Genomic DNA, 24,475 nt, shown 5'->3' with positions numbered 1-24,475 from the left:
ATCTTTCGTGCACAAGATTTGTTTAGTCCACTCTTTACAAGTATCTTTGTTATTTTAAGATTGTATAAAATACATAGTATACTTATTTTAAATGAATATATAAAACGATATAAATATGAAAGTATGTGCATTTGTTTGTTATATATAATTATCACATTCAATGCAAATACGTATTAATAATATACAAGAATAGAATATGTATAAACAAGAATTTTTTATGTTAAGTACAAAACACATGTTCATGTTCAATATGTTTTTTATTATTTTACAAGAGAATAGAATGAATCAAGAAAACATGATTGTAGTAACATCTTATAGACTATATATGTTCATTCTGTGCAAAACATCATGTTACATATTTTTAAAATCTGTGTAATGTTTCCTTTGATGAATTAAAAATATTATTTTATAATTAATGGTCAGGTTTTAGCTGCTAATTGATGAACTGCTAATTGAACACGAAGTTCTATACAGGCATCCTTTTCTTCTATGATACTGCGAATTAAAGTAGTCATCTTTTTCTAAAATACGAATAGATTACTAATTTAAAACCGAGAGAGTAAATTACAAATTTCTCATAATTACCTCGAGTAACTGATTTTCTTTAACTAATTGAATCATAGCTGTCATCTCTGCTTCATTCGGCGAATGTACTCTTTCCTTTGGTTTTTTCTTTTCTGGACCACGTTCCGTTAACATTTCCATTAAACGTTTAATTTCATTTCTTTCTTGATTTATTCGCGATTTTAGTAATGCTTGCATATTTAATAATTCTTCATAAATTAAACTCTCTCTTAATTTGTCAATAGCATTTTCAGGCTCAGGCTCTACTGCTGAAACTGAATAGTATAATTAAAATAATAAATTATACACATTCTAAACTAATTTTAATCATTGTCTGTACCATCTTCATTTATTCTAGATGAAGTATTTTCTTGTTCATTAAACTGTGATGCAAGTGTAGATGCCTCGCCAGAGTCAACAATATCCTTGTCATGTGTATAAACATTTCGTTCACTTTGAGTAATATTTGTACTTGTTGGTTCTTTATTGTCTTCTGAAATATGTGTCTTATTATTCTTTTTTAATGTTAAAGTAGATGTTGCTTGAACTTCTGATTTCACATGTTCTACGTCTTCCTCTTCTGCTTTTGTTTTTTGTACATTTAATTCTACTACAGTTTCGTCATTTGATTTTACCTCTTCATCTAAACTTTTTTGCGCTGCACCTTCCATTTTTTGCACAGTTTTATATTTCCTCTAAAACAAATAAATAAAAATTTATATGTGATGCAATCATTTCTCCATATATACTTGTTTAAATTAAAGAATAGTAAAATCGGACCTTTAACTGCGTTATCATACGTTGTACTTCCCATAATTGTTCCTCGCGCGATTTTGTAACAAAACCTGCGTTCATTTGCATGTGTATTTGCGAGAGTAACGATTCTTGTTTAGATAATTCAGCTGCTATACTTTCTACAGAATCTGGAAGATTAACGCTACCGGACGAAAGTGGCGGCACATATTTTATTAATTGTACGTTTGGAAAAAGAGCTTTGCAATGAAATAACAAAGCTAATAATAGTCTATGACTCATTTGTAATACAGGACTTAAAGTCATTGAGATGGTTTGAGCATTCATTTTAGTTGTTTTTTCCTGTAATGCAGTTTTATGTAAAATAGATACACATAGATTTTATGCCCTAACTTTTTTGTTTTTTTTTTTCAACATACTCGTGCTGTAACATGATCTAAGTGTAATATGACCCATGCGAGAAGAACTTTATTACACTTAGGAAGCTGTTGAGTTAAGTGTATTAGTTGTGCTTCTCTTTGAGCAACATCTTTTGTAGATGCTGCTTGTTCAAATCTTGATATCATTTCACTACTCTCTAGAACAGGCTCTGGTAGCTCCCTGTATTTTCAAAATTTTAGTTTTATATTTTTTTATTTTCAGATATTCGTTTACATCTAATATTGTGAAATACAAACCTAAGGAACAATATCAATAAGCTTGTGGCTACTGTAGGTTCAAATTCAGATAAATTTACTGGTTCTCTATGGTTGTATAATTTTTTTAAATATTGAACTTTTGATTTCACTCCTGGTACTTTATACAAACCCTCCACATTCATTCCATGCTCTTCTATAAAATCAATGCAGTCTCTTACGATTAAAGGTAGTTCAACACCATCATGACAACGACTTCTTTCCACTGCTAAATGCAGGCTAACACCAAATATTGGTTGCTCCTCTACATAGATAATCAAAGGTTAGTGAAATTACCATCAGTTAAAGTTAATTAAAGTTACTATCAAATAATTTCAAAGAATACATATACATGTCTTACCCCCAATATCCAAGCCATCCTCCCCTGTGTGCTTTCCTTTTTTACGATCTTTTAATTTTTGCTTTGCCTTATCCTTTTCTTTCTCTTTACGTTTCTCTTTCTCTATATCTTTCTCATCCTTGTCCTTTTTCTTTTTGTCTTTTTCCTTTTCACCATCCTTCTCTTTACCCTCTTTTTCTCTGGATTTTTCACGTTTTTCTTTCTTTGATGGAAATTTGAAAGCTTTGGTTTTTTTTGACTTTGAAGGACTTCTGTGAGTTAAAGCATATGCTAATTCAAGTAATAAAGTAGCTGTATATAATATATGAAAAGGTACATTTACTTTATGCATTATAAAATCTAATATTTAATTTCTTTATTTTTCCTTTGAATTTATAATCTATCCATCACTTCTTTGTATGTATAGGACTAATACTTTCACAACAAAGTATATATTTACTACAGAAATAAAGACTAAAATAATCAACAATATCAAATCGTAAATATTTGTGACAAGTTTGTTTTCCATTTCAGGATGATTATATTTAAAATGATAACTAAGCAGATACATAAACAGTCCAATCAATATAACTAATTTTAGATTAATATGAAGCTTAATTAAGATATCAGTGCCAACAATATGTGAAAATTAAAATAACTTGATGATACTAATTTATACCCCAATATCTTTCATTACAAGGAACATTATGTAAATATGAAATCAATGGTTTAATGAGCATTTGTAGTTAAAGAAACAAAACAACATGGAAGTAAAATTAACACAAATCAATTAATGTCTATAATTTGTAAAAAACTTTGTAGAAAAACATTACTTTGTTTCCTGATCTTCATCAGGGGAACTTTCACCCTCTAAGGTGGCATATCCTCGATCCTTTCGATCTTTCTTTTCTTTTCGTTTACCGCTAAGAAGTTCTTTTTTAGAATGTTTTTCATGTCCACCTTCATCACTAACTGGAAAATATATACATATGTACATATGAAAACTAATTATTCGAAATATAAATACTGCATGTTTAAGCACTTAATGAAAACATATTTGTTCAGGAGAAGTATTCGCTGTTTAACTAGCAAGCTTTATGACAGATGCATAACCTATCCGTTAAAATAACTGTCATGTGAAGGAAATTAGATAATTCGATAAACGGTAATACGTACAATCGCTTTCGTTACTTTTTTTCGCTGATTCCGAAGCGTACAATCCAGGAAATTCTTTTTCTACATCTGGACTTTCGAAATCCATTCTCTAGTACTTACGATGTTATAACAGACTTAAAAATCTAAGCATCGTAAGTATCGATTATTTCGTTCGAGCTCTTCTTCTCGATTGTCCAAAAATTACTCGACCATTCAGATCGATTATTTAAATACGAATTTCTGCGAATACTTTTATTTTACTTCCTTTAATTCATTTCGTGTACTTCGGAAGGTAGCCACGGTTTAAAAACGTAACCATCGGCTTCTTTGCTAGCCATATAAGTAAAATACGCTTGCTTGAATGATACCGATGGAAATTTTCCATACTCCATCGAATTCCACATCGATCGTGAATATAAAACACGTTCTTTACGAACACGACTATAGAATATAGCTTTTTTCAGCGCGATCTATAAACGAATAAAATATTTGTTATAGATAATGAAATTAAACACTTTTTTGTATCTATACTGTGTTAAAGGGAACCTTTGTTTTTATTTCTTGCGCATCATCATAAGTTAATTTTCTAAGTTGAATTTTTGTCATTTTCAACGATGGTACAATAATTTTAGATTTAGCGGCTCCCATATCTAGCGTGTTCCACATTTTAATACTGTTGCGTATTGACTTGTCTAAAAACATTATAACAGGAAATTTTCATTCTTTGCTTTGAAGCTATGGTTCCAGACATTTGCAAGAAATATCTCTTACAGAGAAAAACTAGTGCAAATTATTGAAAGGTATAATACTAAAGAAGTACCCAAAACTACTGGTTGTGAGTTCTTCTCCAGTAATGATTTGATCTCAATATCAGTTCCAGTACTACTCAGTAATTTACTAATATGACTAGTAAGTAGTTCATTCCCAAGTTATTACTGACCACTATTAAGCTCTTAACCCTTTGCACACGAGAAGCGACTCTCAGTCACCACGGCGTTCCGTGCTGCAAATCCAGTGGCGAGCGAGAGGCGACAGTTCCTGTTTATGCTAGATTTCGAAATTTCAAATTGATGAGAGTGCAATATTGGTTCGCAAATTGGTTCCTTAGCTCTTTATGTTCTTTGTTAGGAAATGTAAAGTGTTAGACTTTAAAATGCAGATAAAATATTTAATCCCATATCTCTCCGAAACTATGATTCTGACAACGTCTCCAACGTTAGTTCGGATTCGACGATCATGACAAAAGTATTATAGTTTAGAAACCCTAAAAAAATGGTTTTCGGAAATAAAATTAGCTCAAATAAAGATGAACTTGATTTTGAACTGTTGAAAAATGAGATCAATTATATTCAAGAATGCATCTTGCTGAATGCTTTATAAATTATCGTACAAAAAAATACAGAAATTAATATTGCCAAATCATATTTTCAAAGATGTAAATATAAATAAATTATTAGAGTATAATGTTTTTGTAAGTTAATTTGTATATAAAATCATTTCACGCTAGCTGTAAGACACGCGTCACGTATAGGCTAAATCATCCGGAGTAGCAGCTACGCCTGACTGAAAATGTCTTCGAGTGCAAAGGTGTAATAGTGCAATTATCAGAATGCAGTAATACACCACTTAGAATCAGTAATGTATTACTGTTACTACTAGTAATATTTTCCTATAAAGATTTATATATTATTGTAGTATCGTGGACAGATTGCCTAAGAAATATCAGATGAACTATAGACAATGTTGCGAGAAAGCCTAAGTGCCGACAGGCCGAAAAGGTCATGAAACTTCAATGTACCAAACAGCCCATCGTCGGTGTCGGTCTTTCAATCGAATAGTTACGCGAAAGAACGCGTAGTGACCATGATCGCGGACGATTATGTACGAATACGTGGTGAAGGTATGAGAAGACGACAAAGAGATGCTTACGGGAGAAAGACGAATTAATCGGCAGTCGTTAATTGAGAGTCGAGTTGTGAGGATTCGTTAATTGAGACTCGAGTTGTGAGGAGTTAGTTAGTTACGAGTCGAGAGTTGAGTTGAGAGAGAGTTACCGAGTTGTTGAACTATTAATTACGAGTTATGAATTATCAATTTGCCTAGTTATATTACATTATTGTATTTAGTTCACGTTAAATAACTATCGTTTCCTGTTTAATTCACTGTAAATAGATCCATCTATCAATAAATTTATCATACAGGATAGAAATCATTGGAAATCCTAATTTCTAATATTTCTGAATAAATAATCCTATTATATTATATGAATATTATAATATAATATGCATATGATACATTACGTGAAAATACTTTACTTACTTTTAGCCGCATCACTAAAACTGAGCCCTTTTCTATACATCAACCAATATTGTAACTGTGGCATTAAAAAACACTTGGGTAGTTTTGCAAACAGAAATCCTTCTGCCGCCATTTTTTTTAATTCGATCTGACCGCATTTAAGAATTTTAGAAATTATAATATATCGTCCAAATAAATACAAAGTATAAAAAATAAAATTATATATTTTACCTTCACTATAGCCATTAAATAACATTTAGAATCATCAGAATTTTCTTCAGTTTCTTTATCCCAAATATCTATATTCTCTACATTTAATTCAATAGGATCATTTTGAATATCGCCTCTAGTTTCTCTATATACTTGTTTCTGAGAAACATTTACATATTTCTGATCTCTTCTTTCAATCTTGAAGTCTCTATCTTCTTTACGTGAACTCTTTACCTTATTTTCAAAAGTCTTTTGCCCTGCCACATTTGTATCTTTATTTTCTTTATGCGAACTTCTTGCTTTAGTTTCAGAGGATTTCTGCATTGGTAAATTTTTAACTTCTGTTATAATTTGAAGATCATCAATATTTGATTTAATATGTCGAGCGGAATTTGTTAATTTGCCTTTAATACTAGTAGGTTTTTGTAAATGAGATGCTATATAACGATTATTATCCTGCACAACTTGTTTGTCTTTTCCTGTATTTTTGTCATTTTCCATTTCAAGATATCCACCACATTTTTCTTTGCAACTATGATCATCATGTATGTGATATGCTGATTGAGGAGCATAAATTTGGCGGAACGCTTCTTTCACAGCTTCTTGTCTGCATTTCTTTTCAGCAAGTAAAATTTCTTCAGGTTTTGGTAATGGACCAGGAGTAATCTTCATAGGCGACCAATGTCGATGCAAACAAACACATGATATTTCATGTTCGCTTGGTTCAGGTGTCTGAATAGGTGTAACCATATAAATACCACCTACTATTTGTTTAGGTGGTAAATGGTCATAGTTTTCGGCAACTCCAGTTATACAATATTTAATATCGTCTATGTATTCATCTTCTCTTGGAATTCTTTTTACGTCTGATATCATTAATTTTGTATTTGGTATCAATAGTTTGGAAATGTCAGCTATGTTCACATATGGTTGTTTTTTCAAAGACTTTAATCGTTTTTGACGCTGCTTCCATTTCACTTTTTCTTCCTTATGTTCGAGTATTTTTCTTTCATATTTACATTCACATACTGGTCGTTTTGTTTTAAGTTCTCTATATGATATAGGACAGCCAACTTTATTAAATTTGGCACATCTCAGCCAACAAGGCAAACTGTCTCTGCATCGTGTGAAATAATCTATCAAGCCTACATCCTTAAGCGCCAGATTCCAGCGGTCTTTCGGTGGTTTCGCGGTTATTAACTTGTCTCTGGATTCAAGTTCTTTCAACAATTGAGCTTTTTTTTCATTTTCATCTACATTTTGAATACCATACGTTTCTACATATTCGTTACAACCGCAAGAATCTCTATTTTTTGAAACTTCAGATATTTTCGGTCTGCCATATTGATCGAGAAATTTAAGACTTCGGTCTTTACGTTGCGTAAGACACATATCATATGGAGATTCATAAAGATCATATTCGGGTACATATTCATTGCTTCTACGAGGACTTGGTGGTGGAGTATAATAAATGACCCCATCAATAACTTGCATCTTTTTGTCTTCGTCTTTTTTCTTTCTTAATAACTTCTTTTCTTCGCCATTTTTCTTTCCACCTATAAGTCCACCGATATTATATAATAATATTTTCTTTTTTGCTCTATTGTCCCGACAAACACATGGTTTTCCACCTGACCTTACTGGTACTGTTTCTGAAGGATAATCTGGATCAGTCAGATATATCAAAGTTTTCTTTGTTGGTAACTGCTGTTCTGACTTTGTCCTCCAACCACAAGGACCTTTAGTTGGTAACTGTATACCTGCATCTTCTTCAACTTGTACAGTGTCAATCGTAGTTTCTGAATCTTCATATTCTAGTTGACATTTTGTTGGAAGATCATCTGGGATCTCTGCTGGTTTTATATTATATGGATACAGTTCAGAAGACTTCATCATATTTTTCAATTCATTTATCTTGTTCCTATAAACTGCTTCAGGATCCACATCTTGATTAATCACATCTTTCTTTTTATCTCGTCTTACCGACTTTCTCATACTCAACTGTTTACTTATCGTTTTCTTTTTTATGTTTGATGATGTAATAGATCTGTGATTTGATTTCTTTGAACTCATTCTTTTTTTATTTCGTTTATTAACCTCACTTACATTACGCATGTTTTGTTGAGACTTGATGGCAGATGTTTCTTTACCAATATTAGATTTTGTCGGATTTGATCCATAGCTTATTTTTTCCAAATATTTAGGAGGTGAAGGATTTCCTATAGATTTCATATTCAACTTTTGATCGTGTTTATCTTTTACTAATTTTGGAGTACTTTGATCTTGTACCTTATCCTTTGTTGTATCACGTTTCGTTACTTGATTGTATTTTTTTTTGCTTTCCTCGCTTTTTCTAATCACATTTTTATCATATTCTGATTTTGTCTCAATCATTCTTTCTTGGTTTTTTTTAAATCCTTTCTTATGAGATTTTTTAAATCCTTTTTCACTTATTTTTTCTTCGCTTTTTAATTTTTCTCGATTTCGTTTTTTCGAAATTTGTTCTGATGTATTTCGTGCAGGATGTGTAGGAGATATCTTTTTCGACTCTTTTACAATTGGGTGATTTTTCCTTATCTCCGATTTAGAAATATCTTCATGTAGTGCAGATTTTCCAATTTCGTCCATCAATGTCTTAGATTGTACAGCCGTACCTGGTGGTTTTGGAGAACTAAGTTTTAATAACTTTTTAAAATCAGTTTTAGATTCTTTTTCCGATGGTGCTGTACGAAATATATTCCACGGATCATCGTAACCAGGATAGCTCGGATCAGGAACAAATTTTTTAACCTTTTTCTCTACTACCCTTTGTCTTCTAGCTTCTATAGCTTCTGGACTCATGTGACACTTCTTGTCGCGTTCCTTTTCTTTTCCTTTTGCCTTAACTGGAGGAGGCTGTATTAATTCCTCTCCTTCTACTTCTTCTTCTTCTTCTTCAATGTCTTCTCCTGGAATTTCTTCTTCTATAAATATTTGCTGTGGTTTTAATGGTATTCGTTCTCCAAAAGTACCTTCACAGACAGCTTGTCCAGGTCTTTTTCCACATGAAGGACCCTGAATAATGAATTTTATATTATATTATTGTAATTTCCATAATAAGTTTACAAAAATAAAACCTACTCTTAATATTTCTTTCCGTAATTTTTCCTGTTCTTTTAATTCTTCTGATGTTAGAGTATGCAAAGCATTCCAAGGTCCTCCGCAAATATTCATACCATGTTCATCCCCACATGGTTGAAAATCTGCGATACTATACATTTTCTTTTTCCCTGTGGCTTCATCTCCTTGCTTTTGTTTTGCCATTTCAACTCTTCTTTTTAATCTATTTATGTCATGTGTAAATGGACTTCTTCTACATGACTTATTACCTGGGTACTTTTTACAGGAATATGCAGGAGATTCTTGGGGTCTAAACTTTCTTCCAAAACATAAACCTTCCTCTTTTGTCCATGGTATATTGTCATGGCTTACATTTGGAAATGAGCCTTTAGTAAATATTTGTTGAATTGCACATATACAAGGTGGAACATTTCTAAGTGGCCTAGGTGGTGGACGTTCTATAACTCGTGCTGGCATGCGTATTACTTCTTTCTGAGAACCAGTAATAAAATACTGTGTTTCACCTGTTTCATTTGTGACACCACTTATTATAAGGTTGTCAGTAAGGACATCTTCCGAAGCTATAACTTCTAATAAATTTACGGTTGATTCTGGAGGTGTTAGTGCAGGAGAATGCATTGCCATTGATCCTACAATATATTTTTTTTTATTGTCGTCTTCGGTTATAGTATCTATCACAAAATAAGGCGCTTTCGTTCCTTTTGCTTTTAAGTATGATTTTCTAGTTTGTCTACAGGAACAACAACTGTCACATGTTGGTCCTGGAAATACTAATTTCGTTATAGCTTCTATATTTTTTATCATTTTGTTTGCCTCTCTTTCTATTTTCCGAAATTCTTCATCCACATTTTGCAGCCATTCTTGCCAATGACGAGATAAATTCTGCCTTCCACTTGGATAAATCTTTTTAGGTCCATCTCCAAGTTTCAATACTGCAAAAAATCTCTCGTTGCTGTTAGTGGGTGTTACATTTGCAACACCAGTCATTTCATACGTTACAGGGCAAATTGGTGGTTCATCTGAAGCACCAGATATTATGTAATGTGCATGTTTCTCGCCAAGCCAGGATTTTTTATTTGATTGAGGTGGTTGTAAAACTCCACATATTTTATATTCTACAGGCCCTGGTTTTTCGCTAATTCCATTGATTGTAAAATTAAATAATCTATTTTCACCATATAAGGATGGAACATTAAGACCAGTAGATATTTGTGAGTTATGCGGTATTCCCCGTTTTGTACTGATTGCGTTACCTATTACGCTCTTAAATTTTTCATTTTCGTTATTTTCTGTAAGTTCGTTCGCTACAGAATTACGTTGATCTTGATTTAATTCAAAAAAGTATGGAGAATTATCAGATGGATTATTCCTCCTAATTCTGACTGGTATATCATCCTTTTGTTTCGTATCACTAAAAGTATATTTTTTCTGTTTTGCACTAATGGAGGAGGTATCTCTTTCCTGATTTGTTTTGGTAGAAATATTATGTGGTTGCTTTGTTTGAGAAGGATTATTTTTAATCTGAATTAATTGACAATTTTCCGAAACGTTTTGTACTTTACCGTGTTTGTTTTCTTCGTAATAAGCATTAACTTTTGCACTGGAATAATTATTTAAAAGACAATTTTTAGGAGGTAATATTATATTCGGAATTGGTATTAATCGATGTTGCTCTTGCCAATCTTGTAAGCGATTGTAAAAAGTTGCCCAATCTGTTCGTATAAAAAGTTTTTCTTTATAAGGCGATTTCATCTTTTTCCTTATTGATAATGTTGGTGGAATAGCTATATAAATGATATGTAACAGAATAATAAATTAATAACATTACATAGTAACATGTCAAAATATAATAATACATAAATTTATATAATATAGAAGAAGTTACGTTTTGGTAGAAATTCTGATATTGTTACAGGGGGTAAACGTTTGTGAAGCTCTATAATAGCTTCTGGTAAAGTCAGGAATGCAATCGCTGATAAAATTATTCTTTCATTACAATCATAAAATTTTTCTAAAATTTAAAAATAAAATTTAAAGTAAAGATGTAATAAAAAGATTTAGAGTAAGAAAATACAGCATACTGTATCCTTCCTCTTCAAAATAATTTCCAGTTAATATTTTATAAATTTCTCTTAAAAATTCGATTACATTGCAGTTACAATATTGTTGCAATTTTTGAATAACATCTGACGTAAGTGTAAAAAATGTAGATATAATTCCAATTGATATAAGAGTTCTTTGAGTACGTCCTGTTACCATTTCTTCACAATCTTTCTGCATTATACATTGTAACATCCTTAAATTTTTAATCTATGGATTTGGAAGTATTTCATATTTTAATCGTGGTTTAATACTATAGTTGATCAATGAAAGATGAATATTATACTTGGTTAATAGAAAAATCTTGATACCATCGTGGATACATGTCTGTTTGTTGTTTTAACATATTTTCTGCTAGAAAGGGAAATCATAATATCTTAAGATTTTATTACACTAATGAAATTATAAGATTACTAAATAAATTAAAATTAAAATATTTACTTTTTTGCTTTCCAATTTCAACATTTTTATTCATTTTTTCATTGTATGCTCTTTGTTTTTGTTCCCATAAAATATCTTTTGCTCCAATAATTTCATCTTCTAAATACCACTGCAATGGTCTTTGAAGAAGAGACGTAACCTTTTTATCATGTAAATCTTCAAATTCAAAATCATCATCAGTATCTTCTAATTTATGTTGTTTATATAATTTCTTTGCTTTATATAACTTCCTTAATCTTTCTGAAATCTGCAAATTTTTTTTATTTTTGTGTCTGTGATCTCCTATATCAAATTGCTTGTTTTTAAGGCTTTTCCTTCTCAATTTACGTTCCATATAGTTAGTAAATTCTGTTCGCAGTTTCAAAGTTGGGCTTTCAGTTATTGTTTGTAGAGACATTGATGGTGATCTATAAAGTGATCTTAGCCTGTCATACTGCATTAATGGATCAACATTATCAACTGAACAACAAAAGTCGTAAGGTTTCAAAATGAGTTTTTTTGCATGTTGCTTTCTGTATAATAAAAAGTTGATATTGTATTATTGCAATATTTATTAGGAATGTTTAATGTATACCTTCTACGATGTAATCTTAGTCGTGAGCTGGTTGTTTTTGACCTCAGGGAAACTTTGGACATTCTGGCCAAATGAAGCAAAGGACAATAATAATTAAAGAGTATATTACTTATTTTCTCAGTTACATTTGAGTTGTGTTACTATTATACTTGTAAATTTGTGGGATGTATGATGGATATTTGGTGTTGATCTGATGTGTGATATTTGATTTGGAATGAACATATCTATAGTTGCAAATTACATATAGTACATATAGTTAAAATTTTGTTATAATCGTTTCTTGGTATAAATTTGTGAGTAGAATTTTTTAAATTTATTTCATACATTGCATACACTATAAAAAGTTTTGGTTGCCTATTAATTAATGCAAATAAATAATATTTCACAATTACTAAAATTACATTTAATAATTATTCAATAATGTTACACAAAAAAGATGGGAGATACGAGAAGAAATATAATTTGTGTAAAAAATGAGATATATTAAGCAATTATCGTCATTGTCTTGAAACCAATTTAACTATACATTTTATGTGTAATTTCCATTTAGCATTTTCAAATATTGTTTTTATATATTTTTTACGAAGTAATATTTTATAACTTTCTATTTATTTATTTGTTATTATCTGCTATTATTCAAAGAAGTGTACAGAATCATTTTAGTTAGATGGCGCCAATGATATTGCTCGTATAACATTAGAGTAGAGTATCTTGATATACTAGGTTGGTATACTAGGTCTAGGTTTATAATGAAGACTTCAATATATTCAATGTTGCTTGGTTTGCGGCTGCTCTAAGTGTCGCATGTTAATCTAATTGAAAAATTGAAACTTTACTGATAAAAGTGTAAAATAACATTATTTTAAGCTTATATTTCTATTTTTTGGTAAGTGTAACACATTTTATCATAAAAACCCAAACTTTAGATAATTATCGCTGAGTTAGAATTTAGTTTATATTACCAAAAAGTGGTTAGGTTATTTCTTTTATTTTAATTATTATATTAATTCATTTATATTACTAATTTATGTCACACTAATTTATCCATTCGATTTGTAGATTCATAAATGACTTAAACAACTTCTTATCGATAAATCGACATTTTTCAAAATGTTAATATATTGTAATAAATGTTTCTGGAATACTTTTGAATGGTTTTATTCCTATGTTTAGACGTAATATGGTACGAGGTGGTCGAGGTGGAATGATTAGAGGAGGTAGAGGTGGTATGGGACGTGGAATGGGATTTCCTAGGAAACAATTCCTTCCACGCCATCCATTTGATTATACTTTGTGCGAAGCTGCATTTCCACGCGTTAAACCCGCACCAGATGAGTCAGATTTTCAGATGGCACTGTTAAAAAAGAATACAGATATGTGCCCTACAGCAAAGGAACAAACTTCCATTTTAAATCTAGTAACTAAGCTACAGACTGTACTGGATAATTTAATAGTTGCTCCAGGCAGTTTTGAAGCTTGTGTAAATATGAATTCTTTGTATAATCCAACTATATATTTTGTAATTTTTATTTATTCAATGAAAGTAATCTTTTATAGCAATTGGAAGAAGTGAGACAAGTAGGTAGCTTTAAAAAGGGGACAATGATCAAGGGTCACAATGTAGCTGATATTGTTGTGATTCTTAAAACATTACCTACTAAGACAGCGGTTGAAGCACTTGGTACAAAAGTTAATAATGACTTGAAGAGTGTTAATCCCAAAGAAATTTTCAGACTGACTCACACAGAGCGTGGCTTTGATATTGCTAATAATGAGGCCACAGTGCGTGTATTAATCACTACTCTACATCAGAACTTGAGAAAATTAGAGTCAGACCAGCATTTAGATGTAAAGATATGCCAAGGCCATCTTGCTGCAATCAGACATTCTCGGTGGTTTGAGGAAAATGCTCACCATTCCAGTATAAAAGTTTTAATAAGATTACTTAGAGATTTGAGAAGTAGATTTGAAGGTCTAGAGCCATTATCTCCTTGGATGTTAGATTTATTGGCACACAATGCTATAATGAATAATCCTAGTAGACAAGCATTACCAATAAATCAGGCATATAAAAGAGTACTTCAGTTACTTGCTTCTGGACTCTTCCTTCCAGGATCTGCTGGTAAGATTCATTGTATTATTACTTATTATAATTCTTATTTTTCGTCCTTTTGGCTTACATCATATTTACAAGTATTTTCACTATATATTAATGGAATAATATTCTATAAACTCTATATATAACATTTTATCATGGTTTCATTAAGGTATTTCCGACCCATGCGAAGGTGGCAATATACGTGTACATACAGCTATGACACTAGAACAACAAGATTTGGTATGTCTTACAGCCCAGACATTATTACGTGTGTTAGCTCATGGAGGCTACAGGCCATTACTTGAGGGCACTAATAAACTTGCTGTAGAGATGAGTGTATGGGCAGGTGGTGTAGTTGCTAGTCCTTTAGACAAAGCATATGAACCTCCTACAGAACAAGAGCAGCAAGAAGATATGGAAGAATGTAATGAAGAGATGATTACAGAGAGTGCTTAGCTTTTTATTCATTGTAGTTGTGTTTTCATTTAATGTCCTTGCTACTATAGGGCAAAAGTTATGTACTATTTTCTATAATGATGTATTCATGATCTTGATCATTTGATACAAAAGTTAATGTATTCAGTATTGCATACGAATTTCAAGAATGTATGATTTTTTATTAACGACTAGTGCCGATAATTTTACGTGATGAAAATGTATGACTTGTATATGACATTTCAAATAAAATCCGAATTATATCTATCTATTATTAGTATAATATATAATCTAAGTCCCTACAATGTTTTCTAAATTTATTCATATGGGAACATATCTTTCTTAATTTACTTCAAATATTTCACTAATATTCGATAATTTAAATAGCAAATTAGCTATTGCCTTTTCAATTTCGTACACTTGGCAGTGTTGGATATGTTAACAAGATTGCAATAAAAAACTAGGTGCTCCGATCCTATCGTAAGCAAGGATCGTTTTCCGGAGTTCGATTGATACGAGCACAATTTACTGATCGACTGCTGACACCAGCACGAACTGCTACTTTGAAGAGTTTTCCTTGTGGCATGCAAATGCAAACTTTATATTGTTCATGACCAGATGGATTTTGTTGAAACAGTGGTGCAATTGGTATGTTTTCTACATCGATAGAGACACCATCTTTTGCATCAAGGATAATGCTTCCGTTGACGCTTCTCAAAAAAATATCTGTATCCGCGCTCCAGACGATATCTTTGCTTTCCATGCTAGCGCCTTCTGCGCCTTGCATAGAAATTTGATCATCCGAATTTACGGTAAGACTTTCGTTAACTGGTGACGTGATTCTGTGCGTTTCTGCGATTTTTACGTCGATTTTCTTCACTCCTGCAGGTAATCCGAAATTGGGGAAATCGGTAGTGAAATAAATAATGCCGGTTCTGGGGTCTTTCACTTCGAAAGATTCTACTTTTGACATAGTGGTACCGTTCGACAAAATCGTTACTTTAGCAAGCGTTTCATCGTCTGTTCGATGGTTATTCACATTCACGCGTATTTGCACACCAGCTTCATTACCGGATATTTCCATCGGCTCGTCTCCGTAACTCTGACAAACACCTGATTGTAAGCATATCTACGAATGCAATACATATCGTTAATTACGTAATATACGATCTTACAAGAATATTTCTGGTATACTCGAATATCTGACCCTGTCCAAGTCGGTTTTCCCATAAAACTTTACAAGATTCTCGTCAGGTATCACTTCCATTGCTTCCATTCCTTGACTGATTCGTAGGACAGCGATTACGGTGATGTTGAGAAAAAGATTACAAAGTCCAATTATCGCTAGGATAAAAGTTAAGGTCCACAAACAATACCGTCGTTTTATTAACTTCTCGTTGGATGCCGACATGGTATAGGATGACACGATTGTTGTTCGATTAATGTTTTCGGAACTAAAAGTATTATCATTGTTGCTATAAGTGTTACGAATTCGATTATCAATATGAAATGTTCATTTATACCTTATATGAACGCTACTGCAACTATTTTGACGAATGCAGCCTCTAATTAGTGGTCCGTCGCTGTTGGATAGATTATCCTCAGCCTTTGATATCGAGGGGGATCCAGTATCATTTCCACACGCGTCGAGAATGGCAGACATTGAATCTGTGCTACGTACATAATATCTCTTTCGTTTATACAATTACTTTTTAATATATCGCATATGTATTTCGCAAGCGTTGTAACTCCAAATAATCCAGCCCTATGTTAGAAGAACACGCAGTAAAGATGAATTACAAGGGCTAATTATTTTTCTATAAGCCTACAAACAGTTACTCGCTTTCCTAAAAAATTTGTTGAGTTGCATTACTTCTGAAATACATGTGCGATATGTTTAATACCTCAACTGAATACATGTAATTATATGTATGAATCAGAAACATATTAATACGACATACCTAATTGAATGTCATCCATCTAACGATACAGAACGAAATTTACATATCTTAAACATTTTTATGTGTTTTGTGTTTGTATATGTGTCGACAAATGTAAATCATAAATTCTTAATTGACGAATATTTTTCTCTGGTACAGGTGGTATTGGTGTCATTTACGTTCAGACTGGGAGTAACACAGTGCAATTGGTTTTTAACCTTGATAGTATATACGTTCACGTTAAGTGTTGGTTCTTTCATTTATGTTATGCAACAGCTGCATTATGTCACGAATTTCTAAATCAACGATCCTTACCTCGGCAGCTTCGAAATTCTGGATGAAAACGAAAATAGATGATCGCCTCGGTTTCGACCGTACGCGTACACGGTGTCACGAAAACTAGGTAAATCTGCCGGTTGGCGCTTGCGCGTCTAAGGATCGATGCCGAATATTCTTTAAAATTTTTGCTTCCAGTACGAAGATCACAAGAGAAAACACAATAAATATACTTTTGTTGATTTTCTAACCTTAATATATAAGCAATAAATAAATAAATAAATATATATATATATATATATATATATATATATATATATATATATATATAACATAAATATACAGACAATTTTAGCAACACGAAATTGATTGGCGACGTACTGAATTTTAAAATTACTCTGTGTAAAAAATAAGAAATATAACTTACTGCCTGCGACCTTCATATGTATGTATAACAAAATTTATTAAATTCGTAAAACTAAAATACAGAATTAAAAATGTATAAAATGTATTTATTAAAAGTCTGGTTACCCTACATCTTTTATCTGTGATGCATAATTACAAACGCTAATGTATGGAAGTAATGCCAATCCAAAGATTCTTTAAATTTGTCATTCTGATTAAATTGTACATGTTGATCATGTCGTTACAAATAATTAATGACTCACCACTATTGTGTTGCATATAAAATAAATATTATTTATCATTCATATTACTTATGTATATAATTATCAAGATGATCCACAAATAATGTTTCCTTTTATATTGCATTCTACATTCCTAAGATAAAATGATACGAAGACCATATGGAGAAAGAAATATAAATCCATGTTTGAAAATTTTCTAATATTCATGTTATTTGGCATATTTTGGGCTATAATACAAATTCCCAATTTTGGGCCGAAAATTCCTTCTGGTTGCTCAGGAATTCAATCATAAAATTTGTTCAGAAAAGTGCAGTATCAGGAGAAGCTTGTTGTAATACATAATACATACCTTGTAATACATAAGTATTCGTCAAACGTTCTCCTGATACGATATTTGTCCGAAAATTTTTTGAAAACTTATTTGTTGGGAACCGGCAGAAATTTTGGGCTAAAAATCGAAGGTTTGTATTAGAAGAACATGATGTGTAAGGAGATGGTACGGAAAATCTGTCAATTGGCTCCTCTCATACGTGACTTTTCCGAAAAATTTTTTAAATCGATTTCATTTTGGGAACAGGAGGGAACCTTTGAAAATATAAAAAAAATTGGGGTGTAAAGCATAAATCATGAAATAAAAGAATAAAATATAGAGACAATTTAACATAAAAGTATTATTATATTTATTGTACTTCTGTGTCACGAGTCTGGCCAAACATTGCTCTCTATCCACGAAATATAATGATAAACGCGAGTATATACACCGGGATCAGAGAGACCACAAGGTTTTCCAATGCTTGTTATACCGACTACGCTGTACATGCAATCGTAATCATTGTTGAAGATGACGAGAGGCCCCCCACTGTCACCCTATACATAGAATAAATATTTTTATGAAGAATGTAAAGTAGAATAGACGTACAGTTAGTCACTGAAGTATTCGTATCTTTGTAATTATTGAATATAAATGATTAGCATTTTTTAACGATATATTCTGTGTAATAATTAGGACTTTTAAATTGATATATCGTTTATCAAAAAATAACAATTTATTATTACACAAGTGGAAATTTAAATAAATCATCGAATTAAGAGAAAAGAGAGATTGAAAGAATGCATAAAAGATTCTTGTGATGAATGTTGGGGGTGGACTGACGGACGCCAAGGTATGTGATTAAAGACCTCCAGGCGGATCTGATGAGAACGCGAGCAGGGATGGCAGCGTGGAGAGCAAATTAAGCAAAGATAGGAAGAAGGTGGGGAACTTCCAAAAGAATGTTAGAAAGAAAATAGAGGAAAAGTTGTTGGGGCCAAAATAAGAGGAGGATGGAGAAAGGAAATGAGAGGATTTATTGTATATTAACAAGAGATATAGAGCACCACAGTAGATGACGAAGAGAAGACAGGATATTACGATATTATATAATATATTAAAAAAGAAAGAGATGGCAAAGGATAGAGAAATTAAGATATAGTGAATAGTATAGATGGATAAAAGGAGAAAGTATTTGGTACAAGGGTGGAGCGAAAAAAGGATGAGAAGGCTGACCAAGTTTAGATTAGGTAATGAAATGAAAGAAGGCAAATATTGAATGAGCAAGGAGGATAGAAATTGTAGGTTGTGCGGTTTGAAAGAAAGCGGAAGAAAGAGAATGTTATCAACCAATTGATGTAGCCAATGTTATCGACCAACTGATGTTGCCAAAGTTATCGACCAACTGTTGTTGCCAATGTTATCGACCAACTGATGTTGCCAATGTTACCGATCAACTGATGCTGCCGATGTTACCGATATCGTAGCTCACATTAGAAGGATTCTAGGAGAAGAAGAAGAGGGAGAAAAATAGATGGAGCTGTTAGAATATACAAGAAAAAAAGGAGAGGAACGAGAGGACGAAGAAGAGACTGATTAATTAGTGGTTAATTTGTTCTATTAATATTAAATTTTAAAGATTTAATTGGGTTAGAAGGCATAGTAGGATAATAGTTTATTATAGACTAAGTTAACAAGTTTAGATTTAGGCAATATATGTAGATAGTCATTAATTAGTATTAAGGATATGGTATAATGTAGGTAATAGAAGATGGCTGTCTTGTGTTAAATCATGAATAGGGAGCGGAAATGTGATATGTAATATGATAATGAGTAATAGCGAATATAAGATAGGAATATATAGTGGTAAAAACAAACCAAAGACATCATATCCCTTGTAATCCGCAAGAAAAATAATAAAAATGTTACCCGCCTAAATAAATCGTCGAATTCGATAATTATGAGGATACGAATACCTGTGTGATTCGTTGTAAATACATAGATTGCGAATGTTTATGCATTTATGAAAAATTTAAATATACTCAAATATATGGAATAGAATATCATGCAATACATAATATGCAAGAATATAGGAAATATCGAAAATATAAATATTTTTAAAGGATGAAAAAATCTATTTAAGGTTCTATTTAAGTTTCACTTCGTTAACGATAAAAATAAAAATTTGAATTTGTATAAATATCCGCGGTCTAGATATAAATTTCTGAAATATAATTTTATTATATCTTTACCTGACAAGTGTCTTTTCCGACTTCACCGGCACAAATTTGCCACTCATCCACAATACCACGTATGAATTTACTTTCGTGCACAAATGATCTGTTGCATACCGGTTGAGTTACCAAGTTAATGGTAACTTTCAATAAATCTTTTGATGGGTCCTCAACTAGGAAAGAATTAAAGATTGAAATTAAAGATCGAACGTTATTTTATTAACCCTTTAACGGTGTAATAAAACGGCTAAGAACTTAGAATGGAGGCTTTCTTAAATTACACTGTTAAAGAGTTGAAGTAAATAAAGATTCCTTGATCTATCGTACTTACAAAAATCAACTGTTCCCCATCCGGATGCAGTTGCTTTACCATCGGTACCAATATCCGGCAAAGAGTATGGTAAGCAACTGGGTCTTATCCACGCGTTAAATTCCACGTCTTTTTCTAATTTTAGTAGCGCGATATCATGATATGCGAATCGACTCTGGTACTTATTATGTTTTATCCGCTCAATAATAAGGTAATTTTGCGGTCTCGCGTCATCATCCGTATTCTCGAGGTTTAAGTCACCTAATCGTACCCAGCGTGCTCTACCTCTATAAAGAATTACATCTTAATAATTAAATGGCATGCGTATATTATTTTATTCCTGGGAATTATTTTGTTGTTTATTTTATTACTCCTTATATGTTATCTTCTCGCTGACTTATTCTACCGTAAATAACTCTATCGTAATGGTATTCACATTATTCTCTCGTTTTTAATACTTTTTCTTGTTGGGTCTAAAGTACGTGATATACCGTCATTCTTCTGTTACTATATTAAAAACTAGCGATATCTCATGAGAAACAACAAGTTTGAGTATTCCATGCGAAAGTTTAAGATTGAATTTTAAGGTGTCGAAGCTTGGATGACTCGAATACAATTTGAAATTCCTACCCGTTGATACTGTAGGTACAATGTGCAGCGGTTAGAACGAATCTTTCCGAAATTAGCGTGCCTCCGCATTGCCAATCGATACCATTTTCGGTATCATATCCAATCGCAGCCATATGTGGAAATTCCTTTGGTTCAGCCTTTGTACCACCGATGATCAGCTTACGAGTTTTAATCGCGCATACGGATATGTTGATTAGTGGTCTGTCAATTATTAAAGCTGGCGAAGGTACGAGCTGATACACGGATTTGGCGTATTTTTCACACACTACAAACACATGAGTTTTATAAGAGTCAAGGAAACTGAGTTTCTTGAAAATGAGAAATTTAATTCCTTAATAAAATTGAAAAAATTTTAGGGAAGAACACCTACTTGCTTTGGCCTTGGCTCCTTTAGTAACGACTGATCCTCGATCTGCTGTAGTCGGGGTTGTGTTTTTAATTGTGTTTGTGATTGTATTTGGAGAAGTAGTCGTAGGCGTGTTTTTTGGACAACACACGATCGGATCAAAATTTTTGTATCCACATAAACTAGATGGAGATTTCCCTTTCAATAAATCTTGATAAACCGATGGACAATTCGCTGGAGAGAGGGCTATACAAATACCTGGAGTACCATCGATAGTGCATGAATCGCCTGAAAATAATTCTGAATGTTAGATAAAAAGACGAAAACATCCTGTCTGTGTCCGAGAAAATTTAATGACTTTATCTACATATACAACATTATCTGTATTTACCTACAGGGCTCGGTCGAACAACAATGTACAAGCGAGCATGAGATGCTTCCTTATGAAAAAATAAGAGGAAAATATAGAATAAAGTTTTCCATATGTTACTAAGTTAATTAAAAATAATCAAACTTGATTTTCTCAAGAACTAAGCTACGTAAAAATGTTGTTCCATATTCTTCTTACTTTTTCATAATCTTTATTCGTAATTATACGCAGCTAAAACAGTTTTTCAAATAAATGTGCAAGTGTATTTATACTCGTGACCTGACAGAACCTTCTTCCGCTTTTAATTAATATTCGAGACTCTTTATCGTCGTTAAAATTTTCTGAATTATACGACTGTTCTAGCATTGTGTTAATGATATTTAAGCTTCCAGTCACAACAAAAAGATAACAATAAGTCGGTTTAAACATTTCTTAAATGTTTTACGTTCAAATGTTATATTATAAATATCACTGAAGCGCGAAATATAGAAATAGCATACAGTGGTTCACGAAAATATATATAGAAACATGTCACGAATATTTATCATTTCATTAGAACTGTGATGTGATAGAACTATTATGATTATATTGATAAAAATTGAAATGAACCTGAGAATGCATATAGAAATTATAGAATAATTATTGCATGTTTTATATTAAACTTTATACAGGTTACTGCATAATTTTCACGTTATTTAACGAAATTATCTTTATCACAATTATGTTTAAAATGTTTGAATAAAGAGTTACTTACGAGGATATCTTTTTTATATACTTTTCTTATATTTTTCAGATTGGTCTCAAATCTGATCGCAATGAAATCTCTAAAGGTTTCGCATAACTCGCATAATACGTTCATAAGTTTTCTATGGTAAATGTTTGAATATTTTCGTGAATCGCTGTGTAATAAGCTTTTATTGTTATATCCTTTTATTTTTATCGATCTAATCTTATTAATCTTCCGTTCTGCTGCTTGAGAGAAAGCATCTTTTTACCTTCATACTGTGCATTACAGGATATCAGGATACCACACAAAAGAACTGAGAAAAATATTATCGATGTTCGCGTTGATAATCGCATCGTCGTACTTTGCGCACAATCTTATTCTACTTCGTAACCTTCGAATTCTACGCTTGTCTCCATTCGATGACTGCTTCGGGTCTTCCTTTGTCCGTCGTTTTTGTATGCCCCTCCATATCTCTATCATAGTTGGTAGTGGGACGAGCAAACGATGCATGCTCCTTCTCGAATACATACTAAAAAGTTCACAAACTGGTTAAACGAGGTAAACTAAAATCTTCGTATTCGATCAATTTCGTTTTAATATAAGATGATCAACGATACCAGGAATACTTTCAGTTTGTAATAAAAATATCGGAACCCATTGCACGATTTATAAACGGTAACGGTATGTGAATTTTACAAAATTCTACTCGCTTCTATTTTGTGAAATCGTCAGAATGTTGAATTGTTTATTAAAAATTGTCTATTTGTATATATTTGCTACTGAAATATTGGTTCTGTTAATATCTGGAGTTTTCCTATCAATGTAGAAGATGCTTGTTGATCTAACTTACAGTTCAAAAATTCGGATATCTGAGAAGCGTGCGAAGTAACAAAATAGTTCTATATTGTTTGGCAAGCACAAACGCCGGTTTTATCATTGCGTGTATTGACTTTTGAAAATTAATTTAATCGTATCGTGATATTCTATCACTGGATGTATGTAATTATGATGATTGGGAAGAATGATCGGTTAACGACGATTGTCGATATTGTAAACCGGTTCATCCATAACTTTGTAATTAAAATAAATCATTTTGAACGGGACATAATATACGCGTCGTACGTCGCTAATGCAATAATCATTCTTCATTTTTAACTCGTGTGGCAACTTCTTTGGAGGAAACTGTGAATGCGCGTGTCATGTCCAGTTTTAATTGCTTTTGTAGACGATACCATCGGCACATTTGAAACAAGTGCATTATTGATATAATCACAGCACGAATAATATAGGAAATGTACATATACAAAAAGCGCAAATGTGTTCAGTGCAATAATATTAAAAAATGTTAATCCAATTTAATCCAATCTATATTTAAAATATTGTATATAATGTAATATTAATAAAGGATTATTCTTTTATCATTAATATATATTTAATATATGTTACATAATATTTAATCTGGTAACCGAAGAAAATTCGACGTTTGGATTCATAAATTGTTTATTTTATAGATCTACTATTTTCTTAAATAAAAAGATAGTTATTTTCTTCTAAACCTAATTCTTATAATAGAACTTAATATATTTTTGTAGGAATGAAATATGATAATTTTATTAGTAAATGATTAGTAGTTAGAGCTGTGCGAGAACCCGAAAATAATGGAAACGTATCTCGTAATTCCAGATTGTCGGGATTCGAATTATAAAATTATAAAATTATAAAATTAGATTGTCGAGATAAGAATTATAAAATTATATAGCAAATTATATTTTATGATAAAATGTTATATCTAACATGTTTTATTGTTATTTTTGCTGCATATTCTCGCCTATACAATTTTAAAATTGTCGATGACCCGACTTTCTCGAGAATTTCAAAATTCTCGGGAATCCTGACAATATAAAATTACAAAATATTTTTGAC

The 24,475-nt window shown here is 31.8% G+C and overlaps 5 protein-coding genes and 1 long non-coding RNA gene across 14 annotated transcripts; 2 read left to right on the top strand and 4 right to left on the bottom strand.

Moving 5' to 3' along the window:
• Positions 1–238: 238 nt before the first annotated feature.
• LOC100645264 (ralA-binding protein 1) lies at positions 239–3,661 on the bottom strand. Of its 2 annotated transcripts, none has more exons than XM_048412583.1 (9): positions 3,508–3,661; positions 3,165–3,303; positions 2,353–2,622; positions 1,995–2,256; positions 1,737–1,917; positions 1,345–1,659; positions 905–1,259; positions 586–839; positions 239–521 (listed from the first exon to the last, which is right to left on the bottom strand). In XM_048412583.1, exons 2-9 carry the CDS (start codon positions 3,181–3,183, stop codon positions 420–422), a joined length of 1,758 nt encoding a protein of 585 aa, XP_048268540.1. In that variant the 5' UTR covers positions 3,184–3,303; positions 3,508–3,661; the 3' UTR covers positions 239–419. The 2 variants fall into 2 exon arrangements, with proteins under 2 accessions (XP_048268540.1, XP_048268539.1); XM_048412582.1 differs by having other exon boundaries at positions 2,353–2,603; positions 3,508–3,649.
• Positions 3,536–12,366, bottom strand: LOC100644698. Of its 6 annotated transcripts, none has more exons than XM_012317116.3 (10): positions 12,230–12,366; positions 11,656–12,167; positions 11,501–11,568; positions 11,196–11,424; positions 11,000–11,125; positions 9,115–10,898; positions 6,016–9,048; positions 5,806–5,932; positions 4,033–4,178; positions 3,536–3,956 (listed from the first exon to the last, which is right to left on the bottom strand). In XM_012317116.3, the coding sequence occupies exons 1-10, from the start codon at positions 12,289–12,291 to the stop codon at positions 3,753–3,755; spliced, it is 6,291 nt and encodes a 2,096-aa protein (XP_012172506.2). In that variant the 5' UTR covers positions 12,292–12,366; the 3' UTR covers positions 3,536–3,752. The 6 variants fall into 6 exon arrangements, 4 of the variants coding, with proteins under 4 accessions (XP_012172506.2, XP_048268536.1, XP_048268538.1 ...); XM_048412579.1 differs by having other exon boundaries at positions 11,501–11,565; XR_007226521.1 differs by lacking the exon at positions 3,536–3,956 and adding an exon at positions 5,416–5,648.
• Positions 11,993–15,029, top strand: LOC100644943 (interleukin enhancer-binding factor 2). Of its 3 annotated transcripts, none has more exons than XM_012317115.3 (4): positions 11,993–12,130; positions 13,403–13,709; positions 13,787–14,351; positions 14,497–15,029. In XM_012317115.3, the coding sequence occupies exons 2-4, from the start codon at positions 13,410–13,412 to the stop codon at positions 14,781–14,783; spliced, it is 1,152 nt and encodes a 383-aa protein (XP_012172505.1). In that variant the 5' UTR covers positions 11,993–12,130; positions 13,403–13,409; the 3' UTR covers positions 14,784–15,029. The 3 variants fall into 3 exon arrangements, with proteins under 3 accessions (XP_012172505.1, XP_012172504.1, XP_003401330.1); XM_012317114.3 differs by lacking the exon at positions 11,993–12,130 and adding an exon at positions 12,213–12,329; XM_003401282.4 differs by lacking the exon at positions 11,993–12,130 and adding an exon at positions 12,981–13,115.
• LOC100645141 lies at positions 14,767–17,165 on the bottom strand. The gene is made up of 5 exons (XM_012317111.3): positions 17,018–17,165; positions 16,724–16,920; positions 16,286–16,430; positions 15,970–16,216; positions 14,767–15,891 (listed from the first exon to the last, which is right to left on the bottom strand). Exons 2-5 carry the CDS (start codon positions 16,740–16,742, stop codon positions 15,238–15,240), a joined length of 1,065 nt encoding a protein of 354 aa, XP_012172501.1. The 5' UTR covers positions 16,743–16,920; positions 17,018–17,165; the 3' UTR covers positions 14,767–15,237.
• LOC125386405 lies at positions 16,992–17,693 on the top strand. Its single transcript, XR_007226522.1, has 2 exons — positions 16,992–17,105; positions 17,177–17,693. It is a non-coding gene; the product is annotated as an uncharacterized LOC125386405 (long non-coding RNA).
• Positions 17,694–18,281: 588 nt separating this feature from the next.
• LOC100645388 (serine protease snake) lies at positions 18,282–22,990 on the bottom strand. Its single transcript, XM_003401286.4, has 6 exons — positions 22,821–22,990; positions 21,480–21,743; positions 21,110–21,374; positions 20,501–20,766; positions 20,188–20,342; positions 18,282–18,492 (listed from the first exon to the last, which is right to left on the bottom strand). The coding sequence occupies exons 1-6, from the start codon at positions 22,903–22,905 to the stop codon at positions 18,322–18,324; spliced, it is 1,206 nt and encodes a 401-aa protein (XP_003401334.1). The 5' UTR covers positions 22,906–22,990; the 3' UTR covers positions 18,282–18,321.
• Positions 22,991–24,475: the final 1,485 nt, after the last annotated feature.

Source organism: Bombus terrestris, chromosome 15, assembly GCF_910591885.1.
Source record: "Bombus terrestris chromosome 15, iyBomTerr1.2, whole genome shotgun sequence".
Taxonomy (NCBI): domain Eukaryota; kingdom Metazoa; phylum Arthropoda; class Insecta; order Hymenoptera; family Apidae; genus Bombus; species Bombus terrestris.
This window is presented reverse-complemented; position numbering and strand designations above follow the sequence as displayed.

Bases quoted from the DNA above. Each gene is read 5' to 3' on its own strand.
- LOC100644943 (XM_012317114.3), top strand. From the start codon at position 12,301: ATGAAGCAAAGGACAATAATAATTAAAGA. The intron at 12,330-13,402 runs GTATATTACTTA...TCCTATGTTTAG, and splicing joins AGGACAATAATAATTAAAGA to ACGTAATATGGTACGAGGTG. The intron at 13,710-13,786 runs GTAAATATGAAT...AATCTTTTATAG, and splicing joins CAGGCAGTTTTGAAGCTTGT to CAATTGGAAGAAGTGAGACA.
- LOC100644698 (XM_012317116.3), bottom strand. From the start codon at position 12,291: ATGTCCAAAGTTTCCCTGAGGTCAAAAACAACCAGCTCACGACTAAGA. The intron at 9,049-9,114 runs GTAGGTTTTATT...TTCATTATTCAG, and splicing joins TACGGAAAGAAATATTAAGA to GGTCCTTCATGTGGAAAAAG. The intron at 5,933-6,015 runs GTAAAATATATA...AAATGCGGTCAG, and splicing joins ATTTAATGGCTATAGTGAAG to ATCGAATTAAAAAAAATGGC.
- LOC100645388 (XM_003401286.4), bottom strand. From the start codon at position 22,905: ATGCGATTATCAACGCGAACATCGATAATATTTTTCTCAGTTCTTTTG. The intron at 21,744-22,820 runs GTAAAAAGATGC...AATTATTTTCAG, and splicing joins CTGTAATGCACAGTATGAAG to GCGATTCATGCACTATCGAT. The intron at 18,493-20,187 runs GTAAAGATATAA...TTCTATGTATAG, and splicing joins TCGGAAAAGACACTTGTCAG to GGTGACAGTGGGGGGCCTCT.
- LOC100645141 (XM_012317111.3), bottom strand. The intron at 16,217-16,285 runs GTATAAATGAAC...TAATACTTTTAG, and splicing joins TGCAGTAGCGTTCATATAAG to TTCCGAAAACATTAATCGAA. The intron at 15,892-15,969 runs GTCAGATATTCG...TTGCATTCGTAG, and splicing joins GGAAAACCGACTTGGACAGG to ATATGCTTACAATCAGGTGT.
- LOC100645264 (XM_048412582.1), bottom strand. From the start codon at position 3,592: ATGGATTTCGAAAGTCCAGATGTAGAAAAAGAATTTCCTGGATTGTAC. The intron at 2,604-3,164 runs GTAATGTTTTTC...TTTAACTCACAG, and splicing joins GATGAAGATCAGGAAACAAA to AAGTCCTTCAAAGTCAAAAA. The intron at 840-904 runs GTACAGACAATG...TATACTATTCAG, and splicing joins ATCTAGAATAAATGAAGATG to TTTCAGCAGTAGAGCCTGAG.